This window comes from Amborella trichopoda, chromosome 6 (genome assembly GCF_054954075.1).
Source record: "Amborella trichopoda isolate Santa Cruz 75 chromosome 6, AtrichopodaSantaCruz75HAP2 v2.0, whole genome shotgun sequence".
Lineage (NCBI taxonomy): Eukaryota > Viridiplantae > Streptophyta > Magnoliopsida > Amborellales > Amborellaceae > Amborella > Amborella trichopoda.
In genome coordinates this window covers 53021706-53033727 of record NC_142341.1, presented here as the reverse complement: position 1 = coordinate 53033727, position 12022 = coordinate 53021706, and the positions used below count along the sequence as shown (strand labels likewise).

The following is a 12022-nucleotide window of genomic DNA, read 5'->3' as shown; positions in this document are numbered from 1 at the left end:
GGAGCACTATGTCGAGGCATCAACGACCGAGGTTCCTATTCTAGGGGAAATTATAGAGAAACTAACGCTTGGTACATAGTAACTCACAATAGGACCTATACTTGATCTCTACCGCTGGCCATCAGAAATGGACTTGGACGGTCAGGGGTCGACAAGGTCGATGTGAAAAGTCAGCATGTGTAATCTCCAATGCAAAGAAGGCTATTAGCGAGGCAATTTTTGTAACATCTTCTAATGCACACAACTGTTGTGGTCTCACCTATTAGTGAAAATTAACTGCTGTAGCCTCACCTATTAGTGAAAATACAAAGAGGCCCAAAATAATAAGTAGGGTGACTTTTCTATCCATCTCTCCCCTCTAGAGAGAACTTTGTGGCAGGGGAGATCTTGGTTTCTACGAATTTTGATGGGCTGAGAGAGGGAGGTTTCAAAACAAGATTAAGAAGTTTCGAAATAAGACCGAGAAGTATTTGGATTGCGTTGAGCTTGCTTCAAGGCTTGAAAGTCTTCGTTTCTAGAAACCTGCGTGATTGAGGGAGACTCCTTGAATGTTTTAAAATGGTGTAATAAGGGGCCAACGAATACCCTTAGAGCTCAGGCCTTGTTGGCTGTAGATTATGGATTTCTCTTTGCCCTCTCTTTTTGTCTCCTCTGATGTAGTTTCCTTCTTATAAAGCCTATATTAATAAATGATTGAATTTTGTCAAAAGAAATAATAAAAAAAAAGTGAGAGAGAGAGGGATATATATATATATATATATATATATATAGAGTGTTCTCTATGAACTATAGGAAGGCTTCTCCTCCTTTGAAGGGATGCTAAAGAGAGAGAGTTCTTTATGGACTTTGAGAGGGCTTCTCCTCTTTTAAGAAGTGCTAAAGAGAAAGATAGGAGGGAGCTATAGAGAGAGAATGGAGGGGGGAAGATGTTGTAGAGAGAGATCTAGAAACTTTGAGAGGGCTTCTCCTCCTTTGAAGGGGTGCTATGGAGAGACAAACTTACAAGTAGGATGAGAGAGAATATGATTCAGATTTTCTCTTGCTATTTATAGAGCCAATCTAAACAAAAAATTGTTAGGAAACAAATTGCCTTTATACTCAGAAAATTCTGGAATCATATATAGAGAGAGAAAGAGACAGAGAGAAGAGAGAGAGAGAACGAAATTACGAAATTTAGGGTTCTTTAGGGTTCATAGCGAGATTTTTGCATTGTCCAATGGGATTTATGGAAAAGTATACAAAGACACCATTTACTTAAATAGATAGGAAAAGAGGGAACATTCAAAAATTCAGGGCTCTTAGTGAAAGAATATCTAATAAGTTTAAGGTTATATGAGAGGGGGGATTTTAATAATATTTTTTTTATTTGATACAAAAAAATCACAATCACGGTTGGTTATTAGATGCACCCTCTAAGTTTCTGTTCTGTCCAATTTCACATTTAATAGCTAGGAGTTATTGTGTATCGCGATGCTTTTTCTTTTTCTTTGAGACAAATAACAACTGTCATCATGCATAATTGGTAGATGTAGCATTTTTTTGTTCCCTTGGGTTGCAGGGATTTATCTTCTTGGGGTGCAGGCATTAGCCACCCTTGAATGTCATCATGCATAATTGGTAGATGTAGCATTTTTTTGTTTCCTTGGGTTGCAGGGATTTATCTTCTTGGGGTGCAGGCATTAGCCACCACTGAAATCCTGTCTTAATCCATTCTAATGAGAAGATAAGTCATGATGTGAATTCTAAAAGATAGAGGATAACATTTAAAATAAAGAAATTCTATTCTTTTTTTCATGATTATAAATAATAAGACCTTTTGCTTTTGGAACATAGAGTTACAATCACCCCAACATGCATGGTTAAGGTGTGTCATTTTGTTGTACAAAGTTCGGAAAATATTTTTTTGAACTTTGATTACAATCATTAGCAGACCTTCAGCTATCCAATTTTACATTTAATGGTGAGAGGTGATTGTGACCTATTTATACCAAATTTAAATGGGTGCAGTTGGACGGATGCATGCGTACCTCTAGAGGTAAGGTGTACCTTCAAATTTTACCATGGTATATAATTTTGATGTAAAATGTTTTTAAGATTATCTCAAAATCTATTTTTATATCTAATTATAAAATTTAAAATTTCAAAAATGGTTAAAATCAAGTAGATGGATAAATATATGAAAATCTTGAAAATGGATGGTGTAGATAATATGGTGTAAAATGCACTATTTCTGATACTTAAAATCTTTTTATTTTTCATAGTCATACATCTCAATGTCGAGATGATCAATCAAAGGGTTTTTCAACATTAAAACTACCATTTCCGATGGATTTTTGAGATGTATCTATAGTTCTACATTATAAGGTTGCATCCCTATGTAAACTTTTTCCAATTTAAGTAGTTTATGTACTTTTTAATATGCTTATGTTTATTTATTTTTTTTAATTTGGAAGGCTTTCTATGAAACAATTAATTTGATAACCTGGGTTTCGAAATAATTTGACCAAAAAATTTTTGGGTTGCAGTAATTATCTAGAAGGCTAATTCTGATTTATTTTAGATTGAACTACGACCCAAAAGACTTTAAAGCTTTGAAATCCCTTCCCTTGATTTTTCCATGAGAACATGCCCTACGTTTTTGAGGGGGCCTACACTTTTGAAAGTGTGTCTAAAAGTGGGTAGATGCTCAAATATTGTGCTCCCGCAGGATGGATTCTCTCCAGCTTTCTCAACATGTCTTTCATCCAAATTTTGGTAGAGGACCTATACCATACTCCTGCCAGAGCATAGAGTGCATCTCTCATCCAATTTTTGGTAAAGAGTGCCTATACTATACTCCTGCCAGAGCATAGAGTGCATCTATTCCCTTGGTCCTAAGATCTACATGGAACAATTTTTCCAACCTGCAATTTTTGGAACTCCCCAAGAATCACATTATTTTTTAAAGAAAAAGTTTCAATTGAGTTTTCTAATTCATAGTTCTCACCCTCATAAAATTAGATAGTCTCTATTGAATCTTGTGACATTGTTTTTTTCTAAGTGCATAAAGGGTGCAATTAGGAAATTCTTTTTATTAAAGTAAATCTATGGGTTGAGAAGGTTATATCCCTAAATTTTTGGGTCTTAAAATTGATCCCAGACCGGTTCTTACCCACGGGACTAAATGATAGCACAGTCCTGTAGGTGTATAATAACTTTTGGCTTTAATAAATTTAGATTTTCTTTAGAGGAAATATCTCCTTATCTCATATTTTTAACTTCCATATCTCATGAGACCCAAAAAATGAAAATATTACTTATAAGCAAAAAGTCTCAATCTTTTATATCTTATAATCCCCTCGACCCCTTTGATCATAAATTTTAACCCAAACAAATACTAAAATGACACCCTATTCAAACTACATCTCTCTCTCTAAGACTCCATTTCTCTCTTCGCTTCTCGGTGAGTTTACCAATCAAGGAGTTTAGCGGGAGCTCGAACACGAGCACACCTTCTTATATGTGAGAGAGGTGAGAGGAGTTTGGGTTTTAAAGAGAGAAAAGTTTTAAAAAGAGATATAGAGCCATTTCATAAGTTGTTGAGGTCAATAATACATGGTCAAAAGAGTTTAGGGGGTTGGAAGATAGAAAAGATATAATTTTTTTACTTACAAGTAACATTTTTAATTCTTGGGTGTGATGAGATATAAAAGTTAAAAATAGAAGATAATAGGATATTTTCTATTTTTTTTATCTATTTCTTTTACATTAGTGAATTCTAGAATAAAATCTCTTGAACCCAATAAAAAAATATTATATATATTTGATTTTTTAGATTTTTCTTTTCATAAATTCCTTCGTTAAATTAGATCCTTTAATGGAAACAATGAACTCAAAAGATTATGTGCTCCCTCGCGTCTCCTTCTGGTAAAATAAATAAAATGAAACTCAATTATGTTTATATTTGGATAATAATCAGTGAAATTAGACATTCTGATGTATGCCCTAAAAACAAAGAGGCTTTTGAAGTTAGAAGCCTGCCAAGCAAACCAAGTTCCACAAGTTATAGATATGTCAAATGAGACTGCCCCCTCATTGATTTGAAGGAGAACAGGAAGAGGGGTCCAAAAGGATATACAAGAGAGAGAAGATTAAGGGTTCCTTTCAAAGAAAAAAGAGAGAGAAGATTAAAGGGAACCAAAGCTAGAGAGAGAGGGGTCAAAGGATATACAAGAGAAGAGACAAACTGAGAGAGAGAGAGAGAGAGAGAGATTCAAAATTGGGTAAGGTTCTTCTAACACAGTACCCATGGAGAGAGAGAGATTCAATCAAAATTGGGTAAGGTTCTGCTACACAATAAAGTTTGCATTCCATGGAGAGAGAGAGAAACAGAAATGGGTAAGGTTGTTCTACACAATACAGCTTTTATTCCATGGGTCAATAGGCTGCCATGCACCATCTGAACACAAGCCTGAACAATCTCCAATGCACCCAAGGATGGAGAGGTTATGAGCCCTGCATTCAGCGTAACATGTCACCATGCACACATATGCCATGGCCTTGCCCATTAACATCAACACCACCAAACCCATCAACACCATTGCATTGTTGTTCACCTCCTTGCCCATTTTGCTCCCTATTTCAATGAGTGGAGAGAGACAAAAACTTCTTCATTTACGATCGAAAAAATTTCTTCATAGGCGCCGTTTCGATCAAGAGAGAGAATCATGCCAATTGTTTTGAGGGGTTGGCCAAAAGGAGAATGAGAGTGTGGTGGATGAAGAAATAGAGCCTGGTTTAATAGGAGAGGATGTCCTCCAAAAATGGTGTGGAGAGAGAGAGAGAGAGAGGAGAGTTTGTTACGAGTCAAGAGACATCTATATGATGGATGTAAATATGGCAAGATAAAGCTGTCTCATATGGACAAAATACTAACCCTACAACTAAATTACCCTCTTTTAGGATAGGACAAGGTTTGAGTCCACAGACTAACATGTAGAAATGCGCGCCATTTAATACTTTATTTTTGAAATAATAATTTGATCCTAGTTTTTAGGGAATATATAATATTTAATATGGAGATTATTAATCTATAAAAATAAATGAATTTTAAAAACTAGAAATGATATTTTTTGGAAAAAATATTTGGACTGTTGATTTGCTTTTTTTTTTGGAGGACTATTATTTAGGAGGGGGAGGGGACCGGTTTTGGTGGATGGTGTAGATCTCCGAGCCCACATAGTAACAAGTGCGGGCTTGGTGGCACCAAACATTTTTCCCTTATGATATTCCTTAATCTATTTTTAGTTTTTCCTTGCCATGAAAGAGAGCTCCAGAAATGGCGGATCTTTGAAAATGCAGTCTAAATAGTGTGTTGCCACATACACTATTCTTAGGACTTGAGCTCTATTTCTTTAGATCCATAATTTCAAAGTCAAGATCATCCATTTTAGAGTTTTCCAATATTGGAATGACCTTTCCGGCAAGATTTGAGCTACTGCTTTAGAAAGCCGACCCTACACAAACCTTTTACTCAGTTTTAAACTCCCCAACCTGCATCAGGAAAAAACAATCATACGCACTCAACTTACAGTATCAAGGATTCCCCTGCATTAAGGATCTTGCTTGCTTTAGGCCTGTCAAAACAAGTTTCAACCACCTAATGAGCTTAAGAAAAACATAACCAAATTTCCATATGGATAAAAAATGTTCATAGTTCATGGATCTCCTTTTTGGGATCTGTTAAAAATCATCCAAAAAATGAACTATTTTAACTTCACACCCATTCCTTTTTAAGTTAAAAGAGCCAATTAAAGGACAGGTCATGGTAATTTAGAATGATTGATATTCTAGATGCATATTGATGAATAAGTGAAATGTTAAATAACTGATATTTTAATTGTGGTTTTATCAGAAAGCATCCAAAGATGAACTATTTAATTTTGGTTCAATTTCAGAAACCCCATCAAAGAACACATAATCATGAGTTAGATCAACTGCTATTTTAGGTGTGTTTTGATTAATGAATGAAATGCTAAATAGTTAATCTTAGATGTGCTTTTATAAATTTTCCCACTTTTTCCTTTTGCTAAGCAAAATTCCAGGCATGAAAGAAGTATGACTTTCATAATTCATGGTTATGATAATAAAAATCTAAAAATCCATGGTTAATGAATCTCACCATGCAAAAGAAGCCGGAATTTGTCTGGTGTTAGTTGTACAAGGCCATTAAAAGCCTCAGGCCAGTGACCTTTGGACTTGCTATTCAACATCAAAATTACACTGCTTTCTGGTCCAACTTGAACTCTCCATGCATCAATAGTAGCCGATGGGACTGAAAAAGTAATCAAAAAACGAGTTGGGTTCATCACAAATAATTCTTTTTAAAACTTAAAAAGATAAAAAAAAACAATGGGAGATTACAAAAATTTTCCTCTATATTAATTTTACTCCTAACTCCTAAGAAAGGATGTGGATTCATATTCCACTACAACGGATATCATCCATGGGTTTTATTACTTGCGCTCAGACATGTCCGATTTTCACATATATAAGTCAATATAAAATTTATATGCGGAGGTGGGGTCGGCAACGCCGCACAATACTACGTTACCCAAATATGTCATTCTTGCTGAAGTATCACATATCGACACTTTCAGACATGGGGATTTTTGTGGCGCCTACGGTTGTGCTAACCCCATCTAAGCATAATAAATATCGACAATTTATTATACATGCATTAAAAGTATATTATTCTATTATAAAATAATTATTGTATAGACATGTCTTGTTGTATTGTCTTTTTAAGCTGAAGGACTAGGCAGTTAGACATGCATCAGATTTGGACCCCCATGACTTGTTGCTTATGTCTAGGTAACATAGGCATAATACCAGAATTGCCCACAACTCTTCAAAAGAAATTGGAGATGTTGTTCTTATTTGATGAAGTGCAAGAACTAGTAATACCATGATCTGATGCGCACTAATGGAACCTAAGTAGTGGATATTACTACAGAAAGAAGCAGGAAAGTCATTGACTTTAGAAATAACAAACCCAGATAGCATATAGTCAAAATGACACCTAAATAAGCAATATATTATTTTGATGCTATCCAGAACAACAATTATCATCTGAGAGGAGAACATCAGGAATCGCAAGGATTTAAGAAATTATCAGAAAAGATAACATCGCTGTAAATAAAAAACTTTAAGGAAGTAGAGAAACTTACTTTGGATAACTTGATTTAAGAGTTCCTTCTGCAATGACTCCTTCCTTTCAACATAAGGTCGACATATAGATTCACAATAGTCTATCATAAGGAAAAGAGGAAAAAACATTAGTTAGCTCCATGTGTTCCAGATAAAACTGTGAAACTTCATGGTCACTGAATAAGGTCAAACATCAACAGTATGCCGATATTTAAGAGTTCAATAAGGTTTCAAAAACTAAATGAAGCTCATCTATCAATAACAACTTCTACTTATAAAAATCAGAATGCCAAATGAAATTAAGGAACCAAGAAAGCATTTGGAGGTGTAAATCGGAGTTGCATACTCTGGAATTTTTGTCACAATGGGAACAATAATCCTTGGGGAAACCGGCAAGATTGGAGCACAATGGCAACAAGATTTCAATAGGAAGTAACTAGGTTCCCAGGGATAGGCACACTTGTGAGCCAAAAGGCCACCATTAAAAGAGGATTTGACTATATGGGTAAATTGTCCAAATATTTACTTTATCTGCTTTTCCCTTGTTCGAATTGTTTTAATTTGTTATTTAACCTTGCATATGAAGATTGCCTCAAGAGATCACATTAGTCTGAAAGGAAAACAGATGTAAGCACATAGGTTATTGGATGCTACAGAAAATTGGCAAGCAATAACACCTTTAAATAACATGAGTTCGGAATTTCCATTACACAATATGAAAAAGAAAGAGGGTTCCTATGGAGTTCCCTAATCTCTGTTTTTTCCTTTTCTTTTGGATCAGTAATATAACTAGGAGACATTCTACATTGCAAAATGTTCATAACCGCTAGGGAATCTTCAAGACCCTCAAAATTGATAGGCCTTCCTCCCTTTAGATGCTACACTGCTTACCTCACAACGATATTTACTGTTCTATTTTGAAACTGAAACACCCCTTAGATAAATGACTAGTCATTAAACTAGCAACGAAGGAAAATAAGACAAAACAATTATTCATGTAATAAAAAAACCCTGAACCCCATCAAATCCCTAGCTTGCGCTAGTCTTCGCAACCTTATCCACTGCCAGTTTGGCCTCCCATGAAAACAATCACAGAAGATTATAACTAAAAATCAGAAAACAAAGTAATGCAGTTAAATGTTCATGGTGTATGATCCACTCATAAACTTACAAGAGAATATCACTGATATAACGAGGAACAGATTAGCATCAAAATTTGATATCACTAGGTCTAAGATAATCAACGCCTATCATATTTACCTTTTGGAAGTCCCATTTGCTGAAGTTCTCGAGATGCAAGGTCCACATTGAGATCAAACTTTGCGAGATTGCTGATAAAAAAACGCAGAGTAGCAATGCAAGCCTTTAAATCTGCTACACCTGAATTAACATCATCATCTCATGAAACAAACCATTTGGAAACTTGAAGGTGAAGCTCCAAATTCTTTCAATATTAATTCCACTATGTATCACGTTTATAAAGAATGACTGAATCAAATGTCTTTTTGCTTTGAATAACTGGATTAGATTTTTAAAAAAAATTGTCTTCATGTATCGAAGGTTATCAAGGGATATGATGTCAACCAAGAGCTCAAAGCCTCAGGGATGCAGATACAAAGATGCTATTATCACGAGTATAATAGAGAAAGACAGGAGCACAGGAGAGATAACAATCAAGTAAGTATTGGTGAATTTTACGTAGCACAATCTTAACTTTTTCCTTTGTCTAACATCACAATCTTCAATCCGTGGAGAAAAGGAAGTGAATCTAAGTAGGCTGGATGGTGGAGACAACAAACCATGATTTGAAGGCATTTAAGCCCCATTCCTTCATCTCATCAAGTTCAACCAAATTGATCAGGTGCTCATGATGTTTCAGGTGCTCATGATGTTTAGACAAAAGAGACATGACTAACTACTTTATTCAGAAGAAACCTAACAAATATTATTTAATTTCTGTTATTACCAAGATTTAAAATAATTGATAGGGTTCCAAAGGCAGAGATATCCTTCAATAGGAGTCGCCTGTAATCTAGATGAGGTTCTTGTCCACAACTGCCAACCAACCAAAGGCCAAAACCCTTATGCTCGCCAGTTGCCTAATCCTCCTAATAGCCATAATTTCACAGATAAGTAATGCATTTTTCTGAATATCTTAGAAAGTAACATTCTAATAAATACACTATAAGAAGAAACTTTCAGCACATGTAACATAGAGTCGTGGATTAGAGGGAACATACAGAAAACATCGTTCATTAGTCCATAAGTTAGCTGAACAGAAAAGAGTTTGACCCATTTAAAAGCATCTTACATCATCTATATCATCATCCGAGCCTTATCCCAAATATTTGGGGTTGGTGATTCATGAAAAGATGTGGCTAAGTTTTACGCTGGCGGCCCATTTAAAAATAACTTACATGAGCCAGAAAATGATAACTATAAGTTTAACCAGTGAAGGTGAGGTTGAAGCTAGACTTTCCAATATATGAGCTTATAAAGGTATCAATGCATGCATGCACTTATGTTCACATCCAAGGTGTCCTAGTCTCATCCCCCAAAAGCCAAAGGAGACAAGCGCAAATGATCACATTGAGCATCAAACAGGAATCAACCAAACTACCCATTTAGGCAAACAAAGATACACACGCGAATAGAAATCTGCATGTAAAATTCAAAGCACAATTATGGAAAAATCCTGAGAAGCATATGTACATTCAGGAACAATCAGAATACATGAGCTTAAATCCAAGAAAAAAGTAAACCATACCTAGAATGTTTGAAGTGAGGTCCACAATCGTAGTATACTGTTCTGCACAAAAAGCACTCCTCAGTTCCATAACAATTTAAATAGAATATCTCAATACAAAGCCAAATTTATCAAGAAAAAAAAAAGCGAAATATCAGAATTATGTACTAGGTAAAAAACCTACATCAAAAGAGCCATCAAGGATATGTTGAGCGATCTGTGAGCTTATGACTTCCACATGCTCTGGTGACTAAAAAAGAAACAATACTTCGGTTAGAAGTTAGAACAAAGGTTCCACTGTGACATTCTTCCAACCACTTCCTGGCAGAATTTAAGGAATAGAATGCCCACCCATGTTTTGGGTGGCAGAACATAAGAAATAGAACGCATTTCCATAAAAAAATAAATAAAATAGCAACTCAAGAGAATAAACAACAGGCCAAAAACATAAATTGCATAAAGAGAACAAGAGAGAAGTAAGAGACTCAAAACAGAAATCAGTTATAAGGAACCGATAGCCATGACAGGCAATTAAAGATTCAGAGTGCCCCACTGTCAAACCCAAGTTATATATTACAAAAAAAAACCTAAAAATTATGAACACCGCGTTCATTCAAACTCAAAAGCAGTGTAAATTGATCAGTGAATGTTTTGGGGGACGAAAAGAGAGAGAGAGAGAGAGAGAGAGAGAGAGAGAGAGAGAGAGAGACCTTTAGTAAACTGTTCATAAAAAATAAAAAAAAATCCAAAAATGGATAGGAATAAGATGGGATCAAGAAAAAACAAACATTGGTACCTCAATTTGATTGATGGAAAAATGTGAGTGCTAGTTCATCAAGAACCAAAAATTGTACACAGTTAATTGAGAAAAAAGGAAATTTTTTACAACTGAAGTATTTAGATGAGCTTACAAGTTTTCCAATGGTGATGATCTCTGCAAGAACCCAATCAGGGGCATCCATGCCCCCAAAAAGCTCAAATTTCATTTTTTCATTGAAAAAATGAGTCTTGGTCTATTTCAATTTCACTTTGTGTATCTAACTTCACTCGTATGCATCTTAACATTTCGTAAAATGACTAATTAATCCTTTGTTACTTGCTGCTGACCGGAAAAGGCATGATCTTTCTAAAAATGGCAGCTAATCTTGAAAAGTATATAATAATTGTAAAGGGTCACAATTAATCTTGATCATTAGATATGGAATTAGATGGTCGTATTTATTCTATTGATTAAGCTCAAACTTAAAAGGTAATTTTCTCAAACTTTGCAATACACCTTGAGATTTCACATTAAATGGTGGTATATAAGGTGGTACATAGAGCTTGTGACCTGTTTATATCAAAAGTAAATGGTCCCATTGTATACAATCTCATATTTTAATGTTTATACTACTGAAGGAGGATAAAATAAATGTGAATTTTAAATAAAGAAAAAGTTCATATAAGGTGTTAATCTTGTCCTATGCAAGTGAGGTGCACATCAAAAACTCAGTAGAGATATTGTTATGATACGGGAAAAACCATCTAATTAATCATTTCGAGCTCATGATGTATAGACGTGAAACCCTCTAAACAATGTCACTTTGGTAGGATTTAAGTCGATAAAGTAAATACAAATCATAAATTATATATTGTTTGGTAATGTTTCTCATAAAACAAAAAATTTGTTGAAGCAGCATTTGTAAATCCCACTACAAAATGTACACTGAAAACCTTGTGATAGCATGTACTCTATTTTCGTCGTGGAGAATAGAATTTGAAGTTTCATAATGGATTTTTGAATAAATGAAACAGACCAAAGCAATGGTAGGGCTTGAAATTCATTTCGCCTTACACACTCGTAATCACGGATGTTGAGATAATTGATTTCCAAGGTTTTTTTATGCCAAAATTGATATTTTACGGCAAGAATTGAGTAATGTCTTTGTAATACTTTTTCTAAACGAAAGTGCAAAAATGAACCTCTACCTGAGTTGAAATATGAAAGACAATAGTGATTATGACTTCTTTGTGTTAAAAATATTTTTCCATAATTCATTTGCTACCATTTTACCCTTTGACACAACTAGGTTATATCGTCAAATATTA

At 34.7% G+C, this 12022-nt stretch overlaps 1 protein-coding gene and 1 long non-coding RNA gene across 8 annotated transcripts; one reads left to right on the top strand and one right to left on the bottom strand.

Annotated features, from left to right (window-relative positions):
• Positions 1-3916: 3916 nt before the first annotated feature.
• LOC18448559 (uncharacterized) lies at positions 3917-10938 on the bottom strand. 6 transcript variants are annotated; one of them, XM_088869390.1, is made up of 9 exons: positions 10846-10938; positions 10119-10184; positions 9956-9997; positions 9155-9296; positions 8449-8568; positions 7209-7289; positions 6161-6313; positions 5571-5615; positions 3917-4615 (listed from the first exon to the last, which is right to left on the bottom strand). In XM_088869390.1, exons 5-8 carry the CDS (start codon positions 8462-8464, stop codon positions 5575-5577), a joined length of 291 nt encoding a protein of 96 aa, XP_088725516.1. In that variant the 5' UTR covers positions 8465-8568; positions 9155-9296; positions 9956-9997; positions 10119-10184; positions 10846-10938; the 3' UTR covers positions 3917-4615; positions 5571-5574. The 6 variants fall into 6 exon arrangements, with proteins under 6 accessions (XP_088725516.1, XP_088725514.1, XP_020531856.1 ...); XM_088869388.1 differs by lacking the exon at positions 9155-9296; XM_020676197.2 differs by lacking the exon at positions 9155-9296 and having other exon boundaries at positions 9956-9992.
• Positions 8747-9189, top strand: LOC148781876 (uncharacterized). 2 transcript variants are annotated; one of them, XR_016057443.1, is made up of 2 exons: positions 8747-8865; positions 8948-9189. It is a non-coding gene; the product is annotated as an uncharacterized LOC148781876 (long non-coding RNA). The 2 variants fall into 2 exon arrangements; XR_016057444.1 differs by having other exon boundaries at positions 8748-8865; positions 8943-9189.
• Positions 10939-12022: the final 1084 nt, after the last annotated feature.